This window comes from Lonchura striata, chromosome 1A (genome assembly GCF_050655825.1).
Source record: "Lonchura striata isolate lonStrDom1 chromosome 1A, ASM5065582v1, whole genome shotgun sequence".
NCBI classification, from domain to species: domain Eukaryota; kingdom Metazoa; phylum Chordata; class Aves; order Passeriformes; family Estrildidae; genus Lonchura; species Lonchura striata.
In genome coordinates, this window is record NC_140741.1 from 28,365,533 (window position 1) to 28,390,739 (window position 25,207).

Consider the following 25,207-nt stretch of genomic DNA (forward strand, 5'->3'; position numbering starts at 1 on the left):
CTTCCCCCCATCGTGTCATGAGCCAAGTGATAATTTCCTTCAGCAGCTTGCTTTCTTCTCCACAGTTATTGGAATTAAAGGCTCCCCTGTTGCATATTTTAGCCTGCCAGTTAAGAGTGCTTAACACTTTTCTTTACTCATTGTTATTTAACCAAAAGTGTTAGTGAGTGATGGGAAGAAAATTGAAGGTATTTTAAATGTATTTTATAGGCTTGACTGCTTTCCAAGACCTGCAGTTTAAAACGAGAAGCCAGTCAGCGAAGAAAAAACTAAGTTCATAAAATTCTTAAAAATCAAGATATAACAGTTTTTAGAAGTTTAGTTTTGTTTGTAGTGAAGATCTTTCAAAGGATGACTATGAAAAGCCTAAGGTTCATGTAAGCCCAAGGCATCAGGCAGAAAATACAAACAGAAGTTTCACTTTGCCAAGTAGAAAGCTGGAAGCACTGTATATATTAATGTTGAAGAGTTCAGTGTTTACGAGAGAAAATTGAGTCATTATTGCTGATGCGTGAATGTTGCTGACATAATTTCCATCAGCAACAGCTCATGAAACCCAGTAACACAGGAATACTGTTACCTTTCCTTTATCAAAAGATACTGGAATACAAGAATTATTGGGTCACACAGTTCATAGACAGACATGGACAAGCAAAAAGCTAAAGAGAAAATCTGTGGACACTTATATGAACCAAAATATTCCCATTTTCAATCCACTGTATGAATGAATATAACTTAAATTTTGCTCATTGTAATGTATACATTATATTCTATTTGCCTAATGTTTAGGCTTTCTGGTGTGTTAAAAATCTCTGAATAAATTGTGGCTTATATGTGGCAGAGTATATACATTCAGGAAAACAACAGTCACTAATGAGATGACATACTAGCTGATTATTTTGTGTGTGTGAATTTGATAAAATAGCATGAACTACACAAATTATGAGATGCAATGTCCTACAATATTGCTATTTCACAGCACTTGAATATTTCATGTTCCACTGTGTATCTGAAAGAATCTCTGCCTTCCATAATGGCGGGGAGATGCCCAGGTCAGATGCTTAGCTCGACAAAACCTAAGGATTTTTCTTGAAGCCTTCTGCCAGTCATGGTGCAATTAATCTATTTAACACAGATTAATCAGAAATCAATTATTTATATATTATTGCCTGTCTTGATGAAACCAAGTCACCTCCATTGCTTAACAGAATCTCCTCCTCAAATTAAAATAAATGTTCAGCAGGTCAAATAAATAACCAACTACCAAGCCAAATCTTTGATTAAATTTGCTTATTTAGCACCGGTAAGTTATCAGTTAGAAGTTTGAAGTGGGGTCTCTTCTATTTCAAGTGGTCTATTTCAATTAGATAATTTCAAAACCAGCTGGTACCGCATAGGCACAGCTGATACAACTTGTCTGCAAACATACATAGGTCAAGCACAGGGCTCTGACTCCTAAGTGAGGTCTGCTTGGCTCATTCAGGTTGTGTGCAGCTCAGTGATTTTAGGCAGCTTCTGAGGCTTACAGGGACTCTGTGGGCAGCTTGACCATCTGTGCAGGGTGTGCTGTGTGTGTCAGGCAGAGCGCTCACCCTTCCAAACGCAGGGTTTTGTTTGGTTGCCCAGTGAATGAAGCTCATGGTGCTGAGTCATGTGGCAGGAGAATGGAGGCAGTGAAAGTGTGACAGCCCTCATCGGGACGGCCGCCAGGGAGGGATGAGGAGTGCTCGCAGCAGTCCTCCTCTAAGCACCGGGCAGGGAGCGGGGCTGTAAACTCCCTCCCTGCTCCCCAGCCCTGAAGTTTGAGCCCATCTGTCTGCAACTGCTCAGGGAGTGACCAGAGGTGATTGGTACTTGTGGTGCTGTAGCCATGAGGGGAGGGGACCTTTAGGAAAATCTCATTCATTAACTGTGAAATTGGACAAATCTGTAAATGTTAGATCTAGCCAATACAGCTTTATATAAACTAGACACTAGCAATCTAGCTATGTACTTAAATAATAAAAAAGGGAGATATTGTGCCCTTAATTATTCAAGTTAATCCTTCAAGGAGATTAATAGGATGCTGGAGGGCATAGGTCATTCACATTATAAGAAATGAAAAGCAGATTTGATTTAAGTTTCCTGGTGCAGCCATGTTAACAATATAGCACTCTGCTTGTTTACATTGGACAAGTTAGGAAAAAAATAAAATAAAAGCTCATTTTGACAGAAGGGTTGTATGTTTTCTGGAAATGGGGAGCACAGAGAAAAATACTACAGAGAACCAGGACCTATGTCTTTTTCCTGCTTTACATCTGAATGGACACAAATCAGGCAATTTGCATGAAACATGGTAAGCTAAATGTCACTTGCTAGATCAGTTTCAGAAGAGCCTAGAATTGGAGTAAAATATCCAAGATAGAAAATATGTGGGTAATACTGTAGGATTGAAATAACCATAACTTAGAATAGAATAATTTTACCATAGCACAGAAACTTTTTAATACCAATGTGGATTAAAAAAATTCTTTGTCATTAAGGTCTGAAATCTGTGGATACCAACCCGTTTATATACATGACATTAAGATCAGGACAACTTCTGCCAGACTTTTTGATCTGTTAACTCCTTTTTCAGTATGGAAGAGAGAGGGTTGGATGAAGTCAAGGTGAAGCAAATGTCTAATAGCCACACAACAGCCAGAAAAGAAATGGCCCTGGAAACGTCTAGAGTATGATTCTGAGTCTGAGCATCCTGCAGCTGCTACTCCCTGCTCAGTTTTCAGCACAGCTCACATGGCAAACTGGAGACAATGACTTAGCAGGATTTTACAGGCATGGGCAATATGATGTGGATGAGCTTTGCTGGACAGCAAAAGATGCTGTGTGAAATAAATGCTATGCCCAGGTACAAATTTGGCTTGCTTATTACATTAACCTTGTAACTGTGCCAGATGAAAAAGCATTGGATACTTTTGGATAAGATTTGGATTTGTAAATCTGGTGCACATAAATTGTCAGAACCTAATGACGCTGCAGGATTCCACTCGCTGTGGGTGAGCTGCAGGTATTTTTAAAGAGCTCAGTACAATACCCACAGATGCATGACACAGTCACAAGTGTTCAGTCCCCTCTAGATGGAAATGCCCTGAATTATGAAACTCCCATCACTTTCATTTTGAGGCTGTTTGGTATGAAGGCCAACACAATTCCCCTGTAGGAGCTTTTTTCTTTATCTGCTTTCTTGCCAATCCCATAAAATACCATGGCAAAAGGAGAAACAAGGCATCTGGCCTATGGCATCAAATACAGAATAATGAGCTGAGAAGCCCAGGGAAATCTAATCTTTGTTCTGTCCATACTGGATTCCCTCAATGATTTCGTACTGAACTATCTGTGTCTCCATTTTTCTGCCTTTTGGATAAATATTATCTCAGTTTACCTCAGTAATATGGTATGTAGCTTGAGTTCCCCCTATTTTCAAATGCTGTTGGGGATTTGAATGCTGGTGCTGTGTAATTGAGAAGAAAGGAGATTGTAATTTTGTATAGCAACTTCCAGGTGGGCCATTTTCTAGAAACAATCTAAATTCTGAGTAAGTAAAGAAAAATAGAAAAGTAAGAGAAAATAACTATGAGAAACATGCAGAACAACAATAACACAGTGTATTTCTGCTGAGAAATAGACTTTTGAAAGATTCAGGGCTATGGCTAGTGGCCCCATCCAGCTGGGAGACCTCACATGCACATCTTTGACAGAGGCTGGGGCCTGGGCGTGATCAACCTTCACTATCAGAAGCAAAACAACCAGAACTGCAAGGTTTTTAGCATATCATTAAAAATTCAAACCCGGGCCTATTCTGATGGAAAATCTTCCTTAGGAATGTGAATTGTTTTGGGCAAAATAATCAGGCTTCTTTCCTGGCAGGGATACTATTTGCATCAAAAATTAGTGTCATCCACCCACTCAGTTTCCAGCTCAAAGCCAGGCATTTCATTAGTGAAGTGAGAACAGAGATGCCTGGCTGGAGCAGCTTCGGCAAACAAACCTGCCAGTACCCCAGGAAGGTGGGAGAACTGTGTGCTCCCGCGGGCACGAGGGTCGTGAGGCCCACACAGGGCCAGAAGAGGAATGAGGACATCTCATTCCTGCCTGGGAAAGGGAAATATGTGCAAGAGCAAACGACCCAGCCCAGCCAGCGGGATGAGCCCCTCTTTCCCGGGAGGGAGGCCTTGGAAGCTGCGTGCAGAGCTCTCGTGCGTTTCGTGTGCGAGAGCCGCGCGTGTTGATAGCGTGAGCGGAGAGGTGCGTGGGGACGAGCTGTGCGTGTGCAGCCCTGCGTGCGGGCGGTCAGCGCCACGCGTGTGCCCGTGCGAGCCAGGGGAAAAGGCACGGGTGGCCAGGCACCTCGAAGGCGCCCACAGCTGCCGGCGCACGGTGCGCGGGCAGGGCGAGCGAGCTGAGCCTTCGTGGGCGAGCAGGCGTGAGGAGAGCCGTGTGTGCGCGGGGGCAGGCAGCGAGCGGGTGTGCGCATGAGGAACAGGTGTGCGCGGAGAGACGGCGCGTCAGGGGCGGGGGTAGGGGTGTGCGTGTGAAGGGGGAAGGGGGTACGGGTAGAGGAGGCGGTGTCTGTGTCTGTGCCCGCACGCCGCCGTGTGCCCGCACGCCGCCGTCTCCCCGCGCTGGCGGCTGCCCGGGGCGGGGCCGTGACGCACTGCGGCTGCCGCGGGCGGGGAGCCGGGCCCGGCGGGGCGGGGGGCCGGTGACCGGGGCCGTGGCTCGGCCCGCCGGTGCCTGACTGACAGCGCTCCCTGCCCAGGCGCTGGAAGGGCCGGGCCGGAGTGGGGCGGGCGGGAGGAGGAGGAGCAGCAGCGAGAACCGCCCTGCACTGCCGCGGCTCCTACCTATTCATTCAGTCACCTAAAATGGCTGGAGAGAGGAGCTGGCGGAGCAGGAGGAGGAGGTGAGGGGGAGCCGCAGCAGTGCCCCCACCTCCTCCGCGGCCCGGCGGAGCTCCCGGCGAGGCTGCGGCCGCCCCTCGCCCGCGGCACCATGTCGGCCGGCCCGGACGAGAGCTCGGTGCGGGTCGCGGTCAGGTAAGCGGCGGCTGCTGCGGCCGGTGCGAGCGGCGGGGCCGCGGCGTGTTGCCGGCGCCCACCCGGCCGGGACGGCAGCCAGGCGCATCTTCCCTGCAGAGACGGGGTCGCCGCCCCATGGCCCCTGCGGAGCCTCTTTTTCCTCGCAGCAGTAGGAAATAGGCAAAGGAGAGGAGAACCACCCCCTCTCCCCCCCCCCCACTGTTCTGAGGTCTTACTCAGTCATTTCTCTCTAATTTTGAGCAGTGACCCTAAAAATACTCAAACTAATTATAGCCTGGTGCTGCTAGTGCTTACTCATGGAAGCAGGGCAGCCCCTGGACTGTGGCGATGCCGTTTGCATCGCGGAGCTTTAGGAGAGTGGATCCCGGCACGCTGATATTTTTAGAAGGATAAAGGCTTTTATCCCGCGGAGGCTGTGTCTAACCTCGCATACCAGAGGGATGGGCTCCCATAAGGCTGCTCACAGTACATAGGAATTAGGTGTATGTAGAAGTCATGATGGGAGGGGCGCTTAAATAATTTTATAACATCAGTTAATTCAAATTGCTCTTTAATCAGAGATAAAAATCTGCTATTCATCAGTGAGCTCTTGGCTCTTCTCGGTTTTCTATGTGAAAATACTGTTTTATGGTTTGAAGAGCTTCCCATTTAGCCCGTGGATGCTTCAGTCTTCAAGATGTCTTTACATGATTGAAGCATGAGGAGAAATACATGTATGTGTGTATATATCTATGTCTGGTTATGTATAGGTACGTCAATATTTGGAGTCTAATTGTGATCCTGCCTGTTGATTTATTGCTTTACTTTAAGAAGTTTCTTTATGCTGGCACACTTGGAGTATTACAGCACAAGAAATCAGACCTTATGGGAAGATGGGTTTGTCTCAGTGGGTCCTTGGACAATCTTGCATTAGAGAATTCAAGGGTTGTACAGGAAAACAAAGAGGGTGATTTCTTAGGTTTGTTTTGTTTTCTCTGAAGGATGCAGAAATAAGCGATGTTACTTCGTGCTATTGTTGATACATGGTGTAGGAGGGGTGCAATAACATTTTCAGTAAACAGATAAGCACCACCTCTGCCTGATAATGTGGTGTGTGTGCTGCAGTTGTTCATTAAAGTCTGATTGCAGCAGCATTTTTTGTTGGGAGGGATGCTTTTGTGAGTGCTATCTGTTGAAGCATTTTTCACATAATGTTTAGGGAGGTACTATTCTAAAGCATAATAAGGCTGTGTTTTTAAAAAGGAAAATATGAGATAGCTGTGATCCTAAAAACTGGGTGTGTTACAGGTTTACAGACTGCTCTCATTGAAGAGAATATTAAATATGTTCTGAGCCAAAAGAAATAGTGATGTAGCAGTCCATTTACAAATGCAGAGGTTTGTTGCAACTTGGAATTAATGAAAAAACCTACTGGTGGAGATGCATTTATAATTGTAGGTGTGTGGTAAATAGATTAGGAATAATATATGGTAAAGAATTTATAGAAGTAAATTCAAGTCACCCAGCTGTAGTTTTTGACAACAAAACCCTAATGTTATAAGGTATGTTTCTGAATTATAATTGTCTAACTAACATTTTGTGCCTGAATGCAGTTCACTAATAATGAAGGATTACATTTTTCTTCCTGTCTGCTTTCTTCCTTTTAGCAAATTAACTATTCATGTACAAGATTTCCCCCTTTCTGTTTAGCATTCACGAACAAAAGCACGTACAATAATTGTTTTTGCACCAGTAGCTCTTTGTAGATGGTTTTCTTTTATTTCTGATTGTGTACTTTGTGCAGTCCTATAATTCAACTGATTTTGCATCTCAGTGTATACTGGTGCCATGCTGTACTGTGCATTATGAGTATTATGTTCTGTTTCCTTGTTGGTTTTGCTCTTCAACTATTTTTGTCAACTTGAGCATAATTCAGTGATGATCTCCACAGTTGTGATGAATTGGTTGTTGTGTTTTATATGTATGTCTCTGAACAAGGCTCTCTCTACAGCTGGGCCAGCTTTTAGTTTGCAGTCCCCGTGGTTGCAAGATATACTGCAAAAGCGTGAATTTGCTTAGACTTTAAATATAGGTTACAGAATAGACATCACTGAAATTGTTTAGCAAATTATTTTTCCAGAACCTGTTTGTCTTACCTAATTGTATCCAACAGGAATGAAAAATACTTCATTCTTTCCAATTAGCACCAGCTTTAAGCTATCATCTCATATGCTAATTGCTCCCCATTTTCTTCAGTGTAATCATGGGTTTGTGAGTGATGGGCTCCGGTTTAGTGAAGCATGAAAGCTGAAAATAGTTTGGCAGATAACCCAGTAACTAATGTTAAATTCCCCAATTAAGAAAATATTTTTCCCTAGTTACCCATCACTGAAAGAATTGTGGACTTTGTGGATGATGGTGTGCAACTTCGGCAAAGAGCTTTGCTCTCTGTGTGACTGCGGGTAGTTTCTGTTTTCAGATAAAGTCAGAGAGCCCCCAAAATAGAAAACAGTCATCTGATTAGAGAACTTTCATTTAAATGTGGAAAACTATAATTTTTGTAATTCTAAATTTTTTCTTGCTTTTTGAAGTGTTTTTTCAGCATATGAAGGCGAACTTTTGACCAGAAGGCTATGAAATGTTAATATCATAGGCAACTGTTTCAAGTTCACAAAAGGATGTAGATTATAGTTTCTAACTCTTGTCTCTTGCCACTTTAGTGGTGTCCACCAGTAAAATACAGTGTGTAGGCTTCTGGCATGTTGGGTAGATGAAGTTCTCACCTAAGATTTAGACCATCAACAGCCAGTGGTCTATGTCTGTTACTGCACTTCAGAGCTGTTGTATGATCCATGGAAGGGGCTGGATGGTGTCACTCAAGAAGTGTGCTGTTACTTTTACCCTTTTACCAACCAGACTTGAGCTGGGTTGCAGGAATTGAAATGGCTCCAACAATTAGTGCCTGTTGTTGCTCCATGTGGCTTGGGGCCCTGTTCTAGCAGTGATGATCTAAGAAATCAAAGTTGAATTTGAGTCCTTTGCATTTTTGGATACATGTTAAACAAAAGAACTTCTGGAGAACAATAACATTTGCATAGGTCTAACCTGAGGTCTTGTATAGAGGACTGTACCTGATAAAGCATGAAAGGGTATCTGTTGTATCTTCTCCCTAACAGAATCCAAATAACAATGCAGAGCATTGAAGGAAATGTCTGTCTTCTAGTCCTTCAAAGGTGAAAGACAGCCTTGATCCACTGGGATCAGAGGAGGCTCTGGATGTATAGATGATAAGCTTCAGTGTCGATTTGTTAGAGATGCTGTGTTAAAACAGAAGAAGGAATAAGTGCAGCATGAAAAAATGAACTGCTGTACAAGCTGACCAATAGTCAAGAGAAGATGGTCACTGCAACATGCTTGGGTGACACCTCAGGTGGAGTGGACAATAAAAGAATATGCACTACCAGTTGGTGAAGCTGAAGAACTTTGGCATTGGGCATATTCTCATGAAAGATGGAGCCCAGTTGAAACTGTATTAATAGGCTGAACACAAAGAAGCTTCAGGGGATGGTGTTTTATAATCAGGCATATTTAATATGTATAAAGAACAGAGTAGTTAAAGTTTTCACTTCTCATCATCCTAGGTATGCCTTTGTGTATCTGCCTTCTTCCCTGCTTTGGTAAAAGTGCCTCACTGCTGCTGCTTCATCTGCTGTGATTGACATCTGTTTTGCTTCATCCCTCAAGTGAAGAACAGGAGTGTTGCTACATTCCTCCTCATGTGTGTAGAGAGGCTCTGGGATCTGGTCACCCAGTTGTGCCTTGAGATGTCTAAAAGATTTCCTTTTTGTACCCACCCTGGGTGTCTGCAATATGTTGCGACACTGCTTCAGAAAAGTGAAATGTTGATGTTTGCCAAGTACGGAAGCTGTGTGCAAAATGCAATGGATCTACAGGTAAAGGTTTTTAGTAACAGTCAAAGTAATAAGTGCAGCTGATGAATTAAAACCACACAGCTTCTGTTCCTGGTTTTCCAAAAGGGAGATGAAGTATGCTGGAAAAACACATTAGCTACTAATTCAGTTTAGTGGAGATTAGAGATTTTTGCAACTAAAGCTTAGTGTGGCATGGTGTTAGGATACGGTGTTGACTTCACAGGGGTTTTTTTCCTACTTCACAAGTTTCTGTGTGGGTTTATTTTTCTCCCCATATGGAATCTGCTCTTTGTTGTCATGCCTCTCTCTACCTTTTCAAATTTTCTTTTCACATTTTTGTGTTCTTCTCTTTAAGCATTTTCTTTTTAAACTTTTATAGTAAGGCTGTTTTCCTTTGTGCTAGATCAAGCTACTGTTAGATACACTAGGAAAGAAGGAACTGAGTGAAAGGAACCTGTCCTTTTTAGACAAGTGTGTTTTGAAGTACTTTGATGGCAGCTGAGATTGATTTTCTTTCTTGGGCTGCTATTGTGCAAACAGTTACAGATGTGCTTAAGCTTCCCACCATGAAGGGATCCTCAGATGCTAGATGAATGGACATGTATGCTGTGGTATATATTATATGCTCTGGAGATACTAATTTCATACTTCCTGTACAGTGCTAAGCATTCTCATAAATCATTCTGTAACTAGATAAGCAACAGCAATAGACTACAGTACTATCCATTGGTTCCTTAGAATGGACCAAACTTTTTATTTTAATAGACAATAGTTATTTCCCATCTGTAATCAGCTGTAAAATTTTCTTTGGGGAAATATGTGACTATGTTAATGAAGTTCAGCAGTCTGTAAGTACACAATAATGCCCCACGTAATAAAAGAGAAATTATCAGCAGCATTAAATAGCAAGGTGTTGGGAAATATTGCTTCTTCATGGAGTCTGTTAATGGAAAGCTACAAAAGATATCTTGTTTTGGAAAGTTCCTGTTGCATATCTCTTTGTTAGTTTTGATGTTTTTCTTTGCTCTCTGACTTACACAAACATCCCCTTGTCCTCCTCTGAAACTTTACCCCATTGGTATGTTTTGCATTTTAGCTGAAGAAAAGACACTGCACCATCTGCTGCTGAATTAATTCTGGTTTCATAATAACTGACTTGATCATCCATTACTGATATTGCTTGGGGCAGGCTGAAATCTGTGATCTTGCTTTCTAGGATATAAACCTCCCTTTTCACCACTTGTGTTGTAAACGCAAACTCATTCTTGGATGGAGGGGAAAGAAATCCTACTTGGATCTTTCCCTTCATGTGATGTATTCCTTGCCAGAAGATGGGTATCTTGAATTTAAGAAGAAGAAAAAGTAGTGGTTGGTGTACTTCAGCAGTCTGCTCATGCTTTGGATGAATTATATTTTTAACTTGTCACTTCCCGAAGTTTGTAGAAGACTGGGGAGTTTGCTTTGAAAAACCATCAAGTTAGTCACTAATTTCCATTTAATGGTGTTTTCTTTACTGCTTATGATCTGTTTGCCTAGACGTTCTTATTACTGAACTCGGGGCTTCACATTTTCAGGTTTACTGTGTGACATCTGTAAATTCTTCTGTAGTAGTTGAATGACCCTTGTGCATGGGATCAAGAGAGTTCTGCTCCCCCCTCTGCTTTCCCTTGATTTGTTTTAAGCCTTTTATAGATTGCTCTTGCTGCCCACTCAGAGATGACTGTTGGAATTCTTGCTTTCATGTTTGGTTGCCCGACTACTGCTGGTGAAATCAAGCAACTTTTGGGTGCTTTTTTTATTTTAAGGAAAATATAGCAGAATACTAAATATCTGTGGTGACTAGAGAATTTTTTTTATGCTAATATTATTTCCATGTAAAACACTTTGAAGAAGTGTCATTTGAACTGATGAACAAGAAAGTTTAATTAGAAATCAAACCAGATCTGAACAAGTCTAGCAAGTGTAACTGCATGAGCTGTGCCTTTTTATTATGCTCTCTTTCTCTTCTCTTGAATAGTTTTAAATCTTCGCTCATTTCTTCCTGTTCTTCCTTGGTGGTTTTCTTTTTTTTAAAGTTCTGTGTTAATTTCCACTTTTCCCTAGTGAAATATATCTGCTCCAGTGTAAGGGGAGAAATGCTGCCTTATTTATAAAAAATAGTCTTGTTTGATGTGTTCAGTATAGCAACAAGATACAAATGGAGAATATTGAAAATACAGGGCTGGCATCACAGTGGGTTTGATGCATAGAGAAACAAAGCATTCAAAATGTATTCTAAAATGTGAAAACCTGCTGATTCAGAGCTTATGATTGATTAGCATAAAATATTTCCTGAATAGAATCTGGATGGAAATTAAGAGTGAGGAGTGAGTACCATCTGTTCCTTTATTCTAGTAGTATCCTCAGCAGATTTGGTAGAGTTGGCCACTGCTGGAAAATTTTTTTCTGTTAAAGAAACTTTTTTTTTTTCTTTAAATCAGCTGTCAAATGCTGGTTGGGACAGTGCACCCTTTAAGCATCTTTACATATTTAAGTTACCGAGCAAAAATGCATGACTTATCTCTTGAGCCTGTTCGCTCTGGAGCTTCAACTCAGAAAGCTCAAAGCAACACAACCTTAGTAAAAGGTTATGATTGTTCCACTATGCACAGCAATTTTCATGCATTCAAATTGAGCAGTGCACTTCCATTGTTGAATTTAAAAATGGACTAAAGAATTTGTTGTCTAAGTAATTTAGTGTTTCACTGTTGGCTCTTGCATTTATGCTGCTGTAGGAACTCTGCATAGTTCAGTTGGTTGGCAAATAACTGTCTCTTTGCAGGACACTTTAGATTTAATGATAATCTTTCCATACTAGCTCTCAAATACCCCAGGTTCCTTGAAATGCTTCCTCTCTTGGATATTGTAGCTTTGAAGGATACTTTTTTCCTTTCCCTTGATGTTCAGTATAACTGATCCTGTAAATGCATGAGTAAAGCAGTATTTTCAAGGTGACTGTAGCATGCATAGTTCAACTACCAGAGCTGAACACATGGAATGTTATCGATAATAGGACTAGACAGAAAATGTTTTCCTTTTGTGAGACATCTCAAAGTCTGATGCTTCTGATGCTGTGTTCTCTTTTGATAATGGAAGAGTTTGATCAAAGAGGTTTCTCTGTTTACTGGGTCTAATCTCATCTGGGCCTTGAAGAAAGGTATTCCACATCTTGAGTCAATTCTTCAACCTCTTGGTTATTATCTTTAATCTGTGTATTTTTTCAATGAGCTGGTTTTTCCTTCCATTTCTAATTATGTTAATTATTCTTTGCTTAATACTGCTAAAACAAATTTAAGGTGATATATTAAGCTGGAAAGCTGCATAGCTGTGAAGTACTAATGTCAGTCAAGAAACTCTATTAAATACAGCAGTTGTTAGCCATGTCATTTAAGAAGTTATGCAAATCATTGATAATAGGCTTAAGTATAAAAGAAGAATTTATCCTGTAGAAATACATTGCAAATGATGAAATACAGTCTTGTATAATTTTGGGGTTACTAGCAGGTCTGCTAGGAAATTTCTCATGTAGAGTAAAACATCTAATATTGCATAAAATTTAGAAAGTGGCATATCTGGGTTCCTTTAAGTATTTGGTACCGTGTTGTGTGTCAGATTTCTTGGCATAAAGTGATAGAAAGGTAGACTTGACTTAAGTTGTGTGTGTATATATTTTATTCAAAATACCTAATTAACTTTGTTTTTCAAAGTCAGTAGTCCTTAGCATTAATTTTGTTGGACAGTTTTTCTTTAAGCATGGGACTAATTGGGAGATGAGTCCAGAGATCTTTTGTGTCATTCTGAGTAGCTCATTATCCCAAGGTCCTAGAGCTGCTAATCACTCTCTCAGTAGTATTGATTTACCAGCTGCAGCAGTGCCTCTGTCTTATTTTGTGCTTGATTCTGTCATAGGACACCATCCCTGTATGCCCATCTCTACCTGTATGAGAATATAAGAGGGGTATGAGTGTAGGTAGTAATGTTGGTCTTTTTTTAATATTCTTTTCCTGCTTTTCTTTCCCCATGCTCCCCTGGCATTTTGTTTATTGTCATCTTAGAATTATGTCATAAGATCCTCAGGCCAAAGATGTAGCTTCAAAGTAAACACTTATGGTATAAATAATACATGATGTAATATCATGAGAAAACCAACTCAGCTAAAACACCTGAGTTAGTCATTACCTTCTGTGAAAAGTCTTAGAGTTAAAAATTCTATATATGGCTTTGCTTCTCCCTCTCTGCTTTGCTCATTTCTGTGAAGAGTAAAAAAAATATATGTCTGTACCAGACACTTTGATCTGGAGGAAGTAGCTGACTACTTTTTTTACCTGCTAAGCAAACCATACATTGCTTTAGTTGTCACTCTGCACAAGTTGCCCAGGTGAGGTTTATTTCACTCCCTAGTCTCAAATGCATTCTTTTTGAAGTCTAATCTTTAATTTTAAGTACATGTGAAATAATTTTCTGTCTCTGTAATGTAAAGCCTTTGCATTTTTCCTTAGAATTATTATCCATACATATTACTTTGCAGACTATAGATGTTGATACCATCTAAGTATCTGTATTTCTGTTTCTAGTTAAAATTATATCATGCATGTGAATTACTGGTATATTTGGGAAAGACTAGTGTGTTTATAAGCAAGCTATTTGAAATGCATTAAAGACCAGAAAAATACTTTTTTGTTAGGTTAAGGATGACTAAGTATCTGAGTGCATATTTTCTAGAGATGATCAAAATGAGAAGGATTCTACTTGTAAGTGTCTGAAGAGGCTGTAGATCAGAGGGAAGGCCACCTGTTCAATCTATATTACTTAGAGTGCAGCTTATGCTTCTGTCTAATCTGATCAGTCAGCCCATTACTCAGGAACAATAAAATTGCCATCCTGATCTTTACAAGCAGAACTCTGAGTTAGCAAAAGTGGATTGGTGTTTAGTAAGCTCTAAAAATGAGATGACAGATAGGACTTGATTGGTATTTGTGAGTAAACTATTTGACAGTTGAACATTAGTAGAATTAAACGTTATTTTTTCTTTTTTGTATTCCCAAAAGCGTTTTGGTTGAATTGAATTTGCTGTTGGGGGTGTGTCTGTGGGATTTTTAAATATTTGTTTGTTTGAATAATTGTTTCAATTTTTTTTTTGTTCTGTGCATGTATTTTTTGTTTGCTCTCTGTCTTCCTTACACAGTCTTCAAGGTGATCTACATTGGCTGGTCAATCCACTGTCTCTGCATTTTAAAATGTCACTGTAGATATATTTCATTGTTGTTGTTTGGAAAGCTTGTAGGAACAGATGGACTTTTCATTGTTCTCTAAATGTCAACAAGTGTAGCCCTGTTAGGCCCTGAAGAGAAATCATAGGCTTGTCAAGGTTGGAAAGGACCTCCAAGAAACATTGTACAGCTGAGAGTTTCAAATGAAAGTGCTTTGTTCTGTACTTGCAGCCCCAAGAGCGGGGCTGGCCCATGCTGCTGTTGGTTTCCAGCTCTCAGGATGCTGAGTGTGGAAATGCCTCTTTGGGAAGAGGCAGCTTCCATAGCATGCTGCTGACCTACATCTTGGAAGATACTTGATTAAAAACAAAGGGCTGATGCACTCTCTGCTGCTGCTGTAGGCAAATGTTTGAGGAATGTACACATTATTCATAAGCATGGAACAGCAGTGTTGTATTGTAGCAAAAGAAGAAACTCGGTGTATATGGAAACTGGAGTCTTTACGAAGGTGCAAAGAAATCAGTTCTTTGTTCAGTACTGTTTATGTCTAGTAGTAGGTTTTGGGTCCTGCAGCTCACAAAAATTGTGGACTAAGAAGAATTGAAAAGAGGCAGAAAAGGGCTCTTTGTCTAGAAAACATGTCTGGGGTTCCATGTAAGATACAAAGAGGGAAGATTTATAATAAAATACCTAGAGTCAAGTAGAGAGTGGAAGGGAATAAAATGTTCTTCATGCTCAAGGTGAAGTTGATAAAACAGTAGATTTAATTTTCAGTAAGAAAAGTAAGGGAAGAGAAAATATTAATCCATGGTAAGGATGGATATTGTGGAATGAACAGACCAGGGAGGGAAATAAACCTGTGCTTTGTCTATAGAGATGTGAAATTGTTCATACAGGAAACTCTTAAAAACAGTTCAGACTGGTAGCTGCCAGGAAGATTTTGGATTAATTGATAGTACTTTGGTCCAGAAAGGTAGAGTGGGTGAATAAACTCTGACATTCACAGGTTTTTTTCCACCTCAATTGTCTGTAATTCTGTGAAGCTATATGTGGGGTGCCAGGACCTGAATTCAGTACAATTGAATGATCCCATTCAAATGTCAGAATGTGTTCGCAGAGGTATGACAATGTCCACATGAACAGTAAAGCCTTACTGATTTGGAAGGGTAAGCTTAGATTAATCCAAGTTTGAAGGGACCTCAGGAGGTCATCTGATCCAGCCTCCCCCTCAAAGCAGTGACAAAACTAAGTTCAGATGAGGTTTTGCAAGGCTCTATATAAAGTTAGGTCTAGGAAAAACCTTTGAGATAGAGATTCATCAGTGTCTCTGAGCAGCCAATACATGACTGTTCCAGTTTTTAATGGTCAGATTTCTTCTTTATGCTAAGCTGGGAAATCTCTTGCTTTGTTTTGTGGCCAGTGCTTTTTGTCTTCCCAGTGTGAATCTCGGAAAGGACCTTGGGCCTTTTGTCTTTGTAATCCTCTCTTCTGCACTGACAGAGAGGAGACAAGGTCTGGAAGCCAAGAAGATATTGAAGAGCTCTGTGCCTATGATCTGTTGGAAAGGAGAGATGTGGGGGACATCTCCCCTTTCCAACAGATGCAAAGGGGGTGCAGCCTCTTGTCCAGTTGAGTTCTGAGTATGGCAGATCAGATTCTTGGGGGATTGACAGTCATCCAGTGGTGCTGGTGAGAGGGCTGCTATTAGGACATAATGTGTTGTAAGCATACACAGAGTGAAGTACTGGAGGCTTCTGTTGTTCGTTTGCATGCATGCTGTACTCTTTATGTGTTTATTCATGTGTCAATTTTTTAAAGTCTATTCATTCTCCTCATATGACCCACCTCTACCTGTTTTGTAGACTCTCATGGTAAATGTGATATCGAAGCTGTGAAAGCATTTGGAGTGTGATTCAAGTTAGGCTAATAGTCTTTTTTCCCCAGCAGGAATATGTGGTGCTCACCTGTCTGCATTTTCTCTGCCACAGTTTAAATTTACTCATTATTTTGACTGAGCTGACTAATGGGAATAATTACCCTCCATCATTGTTTAATGTTTCTTGGCTTTTCAGATGTGCTCTTCTCAGTCCATCTCACAGAATAATCTCTTTCCCTGTCCTGTACTGTGACAGTTCATGTTTCATTATTTCAGTTCTTCTGGCTTGTTCAAACAATATCTTCTGTATGGCAGAAAGAAATGTGTACAATAGTTAGCGATTTATCCCACAAAATATGTGATTTTGTTGTGAATGCAACCCAAAGCATTGACTACCTTGGAGTTGTTTCTTATGACTCTTTGGAAATTAATTATAATTTGTGCATTAGCAGTTTTTGTCTTGTATATGAAGAATGGATTTTTTAACTTGATTTATTTGTTTAGATTTGTGTATTCATAAAATGCATGTGGAGTGCTGGGCAAAGTTCACATTCAGTTTGGTTTGTATTGCTGGATATCTGCCTAGTATGTATAAGAGCTGTCTGGTTGAAGTTCAATCAGTTTAAAACAGAGGAATGTATTGGTAGACTGAATAAAATGCTTCAAAGCTCACATCTGTGTCTCATGAATTAATAAACTTTTAATTTCTCAGATTGTAGCTAGGAAATGGTACTGACTTCCAAATTTTGTCAGATACGTCAAGGAAGTATGACTAATTGTAGTCTAGCTGGGCAACTAACTGCTCCTTTTATGTGTATTCTTTAGTTTATACATGCAGTTTTCACCTTAAGAAGACTTACTTTCCTCAAGGCTATATGTCTCTCCAGGGAATATCCAGGGGGACAGAGTGCTTGTCATGTACTGCGCTGCTGTAATGATAGTTGCTCTCCTGTTTTGCCACCTCCTTGGTGTGGATGGGGATGGTCACTCCAGCACAGCAAACGTGTATGAGGTCCTCTCCTTTGTTCACAAGTAACTTGAACTGGCATCATGTTATTTTTCCATTCTGATAATAAAAAAATAAAATGTAGGAGATACTTTTGTGTTCAAGGGGTCTTTAGCTGCTGCAGCTGTTACCAGTACTGGCAATCCTCTGGATGTACTCCTGTGTGTCAGGGTGAGTGCTGCCATAGACCTTTTATGGGTCCTTGCTTCTGTGTGGCAGGCCGAGGTAATGCATGGTTAGGGGACACTGACCACTTCACTTCCAAGATTGGATATAATTAAATAATCTGTGGAACTTGTTTTAGGTATTTTTCTTCAGAACAGGGTTAAGATACACGGAGTTGGAAATTCACTGCTGTTTATAGGGCCAACTGTGGTGTTGGAGTATCAGTGAGCCTGTCTTCTGAGTATTCATTCAGTGCTGAGGAGACTCCTGTTACTTACTGATTTAGGTATGATTGGAGTACAAGGGTATAGTATATCTTCAGTTACTTTGGAAATAGCTGAGAAGTTTTGTTTACAAAAGAAATGGACATTCAGAGCTCTCACTTTAGTCCTCCGTAGCTAGATAGGGATGCCAAGATAGTGTAGAGCCATGGACTTTTTCATTGTGAAGTCTGAAAGGTTCAAAGACAGCCAGAAATTGTTTCACCTAATGCATGAGTCTTTCAGGATATTCTTGTTATGTACCATTGCATACTTGCTCAGTTTAATGTGCTTGTGACTGATGCAAAAGTTAAAGTTAGAGAACTACAGATTACACAAGGACCTCTCTTGTGAAGTGTAGGGCTCTTTCTTTTAAAATGAAATTTTTGCCCTATTTTTTTGCACTTGAATCTTGGTCTAGTTAGTTTAAATTGTTAGCTAAGGTAGGTAGCAAAGGACTACACATATCAGATTTTATTGTGGTGTGGGGTTTTGTTTTGTTGGTTTTTTTTTTTTTTGTTAAAGCCTCAGCAAGAATTGCTAGAGGTACTGAAGTAGTTTCTGCTTTGTCAGCAAGTTTTACGTGGAGTGCACTGTTGGACTATTTTTCTGCTGCTGAGTCTTTGTGTTGCTCCATTTTTGCTGCTGTTGCAACACTCCTCTGCCAACACTCCTCTGCCAAAACTGCTGCTGCAGATCAGAGATAAACAACTAATGCATTGCAATGGCTGCCAGGGAACAGAGGGCCGAAGTCTTGTTTCTCTGAACTGAAAACCTTGTGATACCTTGAGATTAGGATGGCAGTATAGGAAAGACAGAAAAGACTGTGTAATTTTTTTGTCTATTCTGACACTTAATTACATATTCTGTAACCCTGGTCAACTAGATTTGATTGAGAGTCTAATTTTGTGTTCTGTTAAAAACATTATTGTATTTGAAATAAAACCAGTCCTGACTTCAAATGCTGAGTCAAAGAAATCCTCTCCTTTCATTTGTGCTAGATAATCCTGCTCCCTGTCCTGAATCTTTCTCACAGTTTCAATTTATCTTGCTCCCATTCTTCAGCCACTGATCCTTGGTTCAGTGGTCTAGAAATGGTTAATGGTAAGTAGAGTTGGGAAATAAGCTATTTGTAGTTTTCTATGCCTTGCTAATTATTCATGTGATAGAGCTTACGTAAGGGCTGCATTAGAGTTGCACTTCATTTGATGACAGAGTTCTGTATTTCTGTGTAAACAAAAGTCAAGTGATACGGCATGGGCAGTCAAAGTCTATAGTTGAAATCAGAGGGAAAACAAACTTTCCTGGGAGGATCTTAAGGTCGTGCTATCTGCTTAGCTGTCATGTTTCTTAAAAAAACCGCCACAAACAGTAACAAAAAACCTCCATAAAAACCCAGTCCTGACAGTATTTTATTTAAAAAAACTTTTTAAAAGCCAAAATGGCCTTCTTTGCTCTCTTTCTTGCCTTAACCTTTCTTGAGATTCAGTGGTGAAATCCCTTAAAACATACAATTGACAGTTTGGATCGCATGATGTAGCAAAATATTAACATTTTAAACAGCACAGAGTTTTCTTTCTTTGACACCTAATTGTAAAAGCCAACTGTCTTAGAAAAAATTTAAGTACCGGTTTGGAGAAACTTGTACATTCCAGGGGAAAAAATGTTGATCTATTGACCGCCTCTTAAGGCTTTTTAAATACTTGCTGACAATTTTAGTAGAACACCAGTTACCTTAACAAATTTTGTCTAAATATTCCATTTTTCTGTCTAAATATCTGGTATCATAGTATATGCTGGAGTAAATGGCTTTTTACCTATTTTCTCCATCCCTCAAATGTTGTCTGTAGTACTAAGAAAATTTCTTTTAAATGAAAACAAAGTTGTCCAAAACACTGGAGCTTTGTTAGTGTGGAATGTCCTTTTCCCTTTTCCCTGTAAAAGCAGGGGTGGCAAGTGGTTGAAGCTAAGTGTAGCCATGGAGTGGAAGTCAGAGGTGTGGGAGGCAGCTGCCTGTTTCACACCAGTTGGCAATGCAGAGTCTGTAGCTTGTGCTAATATCCAGTCTTCTGGCTTTATGTTGCTGGTGAGGAAAACTATCTGAAACAGCTGTAAAGTAATGGATTATTATAGAGATATATCTGTCTATAGCTTTTAATAAATGTGTGACCCTTTATGAAAGCTTTATATAAGCCTTAGTGTAATGCCCTCCCTGACCTTGAAGCACTACCAGTATGCCATTAACACACCATTTTGTATGAACTCATAGTTTTCCATTTCCTGGTGAAGTTGCTTCTTAGCTCCTGGAAAACCTTGTGAGCACTCCCTTTGTCCACTGTCGTCTTAGGTCTCATTTAAGCCAAAGAAACTCCTCTGTTGTCTGATGTAAAGTGCTCGGAGGAATGAGATGCTTGGTCACAACTTTTGTGGCAGGTCTATAACCATCTCGGTTTACAGATTAGGACTACAGCAAGGCAGTTACCATAAACTTAAGTTTCTAAGGCAATTTGAAACAGTTAATAGATAAATATTTAATTTGAAAGCATCTATGGTTCCTGCAGTGTAAGGGGGACTCTATTAACTCTGACGCAGACAAACCACAAGTGATTTGCACTGATGATTTCTGAGAGCAGCTGGGAGATGCCTGATTTAGAAGTATTAGTTGCCAAGAAGAGCTGATTTAATTAAGTCAAAGCAAAAGAAATGGGTTTTGACCTTGAAGCAGCTTGTCAGGACAGACCTTACCTTATGTCCCCATGGAGCTGTAGCCAAGCATTCAGCAGGCAGAAATGATCCCAGGATCAGGTGTTGCTGCTTTGTGTGCACTTGAGCTGAGGGAGACTGGCAGGGCAGTGCCCAGGCCAGCAGCTGTGCACAGCAGAGAGCTGTTCCAGACGTGGAGTCAGAGCATCCCAGGCCTGTGATGTAAAATGGAGATAGTTGCTTTCAATTTGTATGATCTACCCTGCTGCATGACTTTTTTTTTTTTTTTTTTTTTTGTGGTTTGTTGTTTTGTTTGGTTTTGGTTTTTTTTTTTGAAGTGACTTTGCATTAATAATTTTGGATTTCTGGTTGGATTTGTAATCTTATCAGGGAACCTGAGCTGTAATGAAAAATTAAGCCTACAGCTAGGACATGAAGCAGAAAGTGCTTAGCATTGCTGTTAGGCCAGCATAGATAATGGTTGTCTAAAGCAGATATAAGTAGTAAGGAAGTAATTGGTTCTTTATAAACTATATTCAGATGTTATGAGTCTTGTGCAGTTTACATTATGGTGCATGACCGGGGTGTACTTGTTTAATGGATGTCTCTGTCCTGGAGCTATTATTTTGGTGAAATGTTAGCAGTATTAATACTAGTGATAATTCCAAACTGTAAAGTTGCTATTGCAGCAAGGTCTGCATGCCAATAGAAATTAAACCAGGAGAACGAGCATTTCCACCATGATTTCCACACTGAATTTGTTTAACCTAGGCAACAAGGAGCTTCCTAGTGTGGAAGCTAAACAGTTTCAGAATTACACAGGCTTTTCTCTTTTAAATATTATCAAAAGTGAAGAATATGAAGTCAGCCCATGCTTTCCTGATGAGGTAGCAAAGCATTCTCTTTCTCTGAGGTTGAAATCTCCAGTGATACATTGGATATTATAGTCACTATTTATATAGTGTCATATAAGCCCTTCTGAACTCAATGAAAGGCTGAGCATGTGAAATGGCAACAGCTCAGCCCTAAGCACAAGTGTTGCAGAGGAAACCTCTCTTTTCTTCTAGCTTTGGGATGTGAATTTTTGTGTGAAACTGGCTTTCCTGCAAGGTTCCAGATTCCAGTGGATTTCTTGCACAGATGATGTTGAATGAGGCCCTGATAGAGCAGTACCAACTCCAAACTTATTTCACCAGTCAACTGTGATAAATCCCATTTTTTTGACTTCTTGTGTTACTTAAGCTCCAATAATTTCAGCTCTCTACTGGTATTCCATATAAATGTTAAATACTCTGGCTAAATTGTTTTCCCCTGTCCCCTCTCTACCACATCTGAAAGCCAGCCTGCATTTAGCTGAATAAAAGATTATGGCCTGTAGATAACCCAAGTTTTGCACTGGTTGAAACTTCATGGGAGAGTGTTGTTTAGAATGAGTACCAAGAGACTTGCAGACTTCTCAGCTTTGGTGGGGATTGAGGGATGGGAGAAAGGTGAGGAGAGTTTGAGGATTGACAGTTTATATTTGCCTGAAATGCTCTCAGAGCATCCAGGATTGTACTGAGCAATCTGTTTGAAGCATGGCTCAGTGTGGGGAAAATGCTACCTACTGAATTTTTACCTCAGTTTCCATAGTTTCCTGTATTGTCCTGATTTTAACTAGCTTTTTCAAGCCAAGAAAGAGCAGCAAAGTAGTCAGATTTAGAATGCAGCTTAATACAGTGTCATTGCATAGGAAAAGAAGAATGGGAAAATTATCTCTGATGCTGTTGCTGCTGATTTGAATGATTTTGCAGCCTTGCAAATAGAACAAATAGACATGAAAATAATTAAATTTGAGGATTGGCATTCAGACGTAAAACAACATAGCTGAAACATCTTGACTGGAGAAGGTGGATAACATTGTTTCTTTCTGTTTTGCAAGTTTGAAAACAGACAGTACTAAATAAAGCAAGTGAGTTATTTTTCCTTTCTCCAGAGTTAGGATTTACCAGCTCAGAGCTTTCAGTCACTGCTTGAACAGTCTACCTTCTGTTTTGGAACAGAGCAACTTCTGTTCATTAGAAACAGTCAACAATAAATATGAAGAAATTTTCTGCAGTTTGCTTTGGAACTTGGTGTATCGGGTGTTATGGATACAGCGAGGTTTTTTGTGTTGATTATTTTTTTTTTTTTTTGGAAGGCGTGGCAGAAAAGTCATACAGTGGTTTTTGTTCCAGGAATGCTGCTTTGAAAGTTAACAGAGTGAAGGCACCATTCAGTGCAGTTTACTGAAACACTGTTTTTAGCTGTCTTGTCCCATTGTGAAGTCTCTGGTTATTTTAGCAGTGTTAGCTAAGCAGTCATTTCAGTAATGATTAATGACAACTTGTAATTTTTTTTTTAACTGACCTGACTCTCCTGTTCTTTTGTTTTATTATTTAACTGTAATTACTTATGAAATGGCTTGAAGCTTTACCTATAGGTATGTTTATAACTTTGTGTTTGTTTTGAGTTGTAATGTAATGTAATTACTGGACTTGTGGCTCAGAGGTGTAAAGCAACCAACTGCCCTAAACTTGAGAATATACAACTGGAAAGAAAATATTTCTGTATGGAGGGGAAAGAAATGAAAACAGTTTTCAGAGCTACAGTAATCTTGCCATGAACATGTATTTGTGTGCTACAGCTATAAGACCTGGGAGCTTAAGTATGTATGGGTGTTTAAAAAGGAAAGGGAAATCTGGGTAAGAGAGGCAATTAAGGCTTCTTCTTTGCTGCAGACATAGCAAACCCTTTTAACTTTGTTTAAAAATAACAGAGTACCTATTTTTAAAAACTAGGCTGCTTGGAAGAAGTAGTGAACTTCTAAAACAGACATATATTTAACTGATGAGGAAGAAATGGAATGAAGCCTAGTGTTGGCATGACTGGCAATTTTTTGGTCATCTGGATAGCCTTGCATTACATCAGTTCTTTGCTCTATTAAAAAATTATTTTTCTACTGTGAATAAACACTTTTTTCCCGCTTGGTTATTTCTTAATATATTTGTGGTACTTATCAGTGCTTTTAAGAAATCAAGTTATAATGTGAGGAAATTCCCAAATGCATGTTTTTATTCTTAAAATATTTCACTTAATTTCATTAAATAATTGTATTTTTAAGTTATTCATCTTTTTGTATGTGAGGGTGTGTGAAAATAATGTTACTGCTCTGCAAGATGGAATTTTCAACTTTTGAACCAGAAATCCACTGTCATTTCTGTGCCTTTATGTGAGCATTTTTGGGTTATTTGCTGATGTAATGATGCTGCTGGCAATGTTCTTGAAACCAGCTGTCTCACAAAACTGTGCTTTTTAGTGAAGTTTGATTCTGGTAGTTAAACATTATTTACATCTGTGCTTTCTAAAAAGAGTTGACACCAACCATATTTTTGTTGACTGATGTACTTGTTACAGGCTTAGTGTATTTGTGTGCATTGGGTTGATTGGTTGCTGGCATACAAGAGGTATCCAAATTATCTCAAAATCCCTGAGCTGTAAATGTGACTGAATTTGTTTGGATGTACTCAAGACCATGGTTTAGTGGTTTTTGTGGTTTAGTGTTGTTTAATGATGTTGTGGATGTTTGTTGTTGGTTTAGGCTTTTGTTTGTTTTGTTTTAATTCCTTCCCATTTTTCCTGTTGGACCTAAATAAATGTTATTCTGTAGCTTGGTAAGGCAGCAGTGACTACAGTGGTTTGGGTGGTTGGATAGCCTATGTTCACCACATTACTTTTGACAGTACATTACTTTGTCAGTTGAATTCTCATGCTAACATTTCTGGAAGCAAAGTGTCTCTAAGATACTGGCTGTACTTGTTATCCTGGCTCAGGGATATTAGGCTGCTGGGCTATGCACTCTTCAAAAAAGCTTTTTTTTTTTTAAATCTCAATTTACTTATAATGGTATTTGTTTAGCACATACAAGCTCTGTTAAGCATTCAGCATGCTACAGGAAATGTATTCCTTTTCCTGATGCTGCCCTTATTACATAATTAGTACCAGGCTCTGGTAAGCTTTACCCAGGCAGTGACTCAGCCACTCCTTACAGCTGCGAGCCCCAGAGCAGGAATGATGAAGGCTGCTGAGTTTCATGCTAAAGCTATATTTTAGAGGGAAAAAACCTCCATGATTTGCAAAAGAAATATAGTGTCATTCTATTTCTTTTGTATGTAGAGTTGCTTTCTCTCATTAATCCTTACCCTCAGAAGGATATACTTGCTAGCTTAATTGGCCTTGTTGTATCCATGAGGGCCATAGTTGTAGACAATGATCTGGGGACACACCAAAAGACCTTTCTTTTCTCTTTTCTCTTGCATTTGTGACATGTGTTCTTTAAACGTAGTAATCATCAGGTATAATAGTCTTAATTTTTTCATAATAGTAATCTATACTAGTCTTCATTATTGTAAGAGGTAGTGATTGATGTGAAACACCACCAGTGAAATGAAGATGGTATTTCATACTTCTCTGCATGAGCTATATATATATATAAAATATATTATATTTTTCAACAGAATTGTTTAATTTTAAAAAATCAAGTGCAATCATTGTAAGAGGTACAGATTTAATATGCAGTTTAAAGGCAGTACTGTCCTTAATTTGCTGTGTGGATATTGGACTTGGTATATAAATACATGGGCAGCACAGGCTGATTGCAGACTGATTGAACCCTCTGGTAAACTACAATTTTAATGAACAGGAGCAGCCATCCAAATCCATAGCCACAGATGGTTCTGCTTCCCTGAGTAAATGTTTTGGTTACAGTTTCTCTTGATTGTGTATTTCTGGTGTCGGTTCAGAAGACATTTCTTTGCTGATTGGCCTTTTGGAAATAATAGATTCCCAGACCACCTGGGGAAGAAACCTATTGTTCATGTGTGAACCAAGTAATTTGGGATATCTCTGCTATTCTTCCAACTGTGTGGTGATGTCCACAAT

The 25,207-nt window shown here is 39.7% G+C and overlaps 1 protein-coding gene across 12 annotated transcripts in view; it reads left to right on the forward strand.

Moving 5' to 3' along the window:
• The first annotated feature begins 4,496 nt into the window (after positions 1-4,496).
• KIF21A (kinesin family member 21A) overlaps positions 4,497-25,207 on the forward strand; it is an 87,393-nt gene continuing 66,682 nt past the window's right edge. For 10 of the 12 annotated variants that reach the window (XM_085569067.1, XM_077783417.2, XM_077783418.2 and 7 more), the window contains exon 1: positions 4,739-5,075. In XM_085569067.1, coding sequence (XP_085425193.1) covers positions 5,032-5,075 — 44 coding nt within the window. In that variant the 5' untranslated portion in view covers positions 4,739-5,031. Of the gene's footprint in view, positions 4,523-4,732; positions 5,076-25,207 lie in introns of those variants that run through there. The other 2 variants (XM_085569066.1, XM_077783415.2) reach the window with 2 other exon arrangements.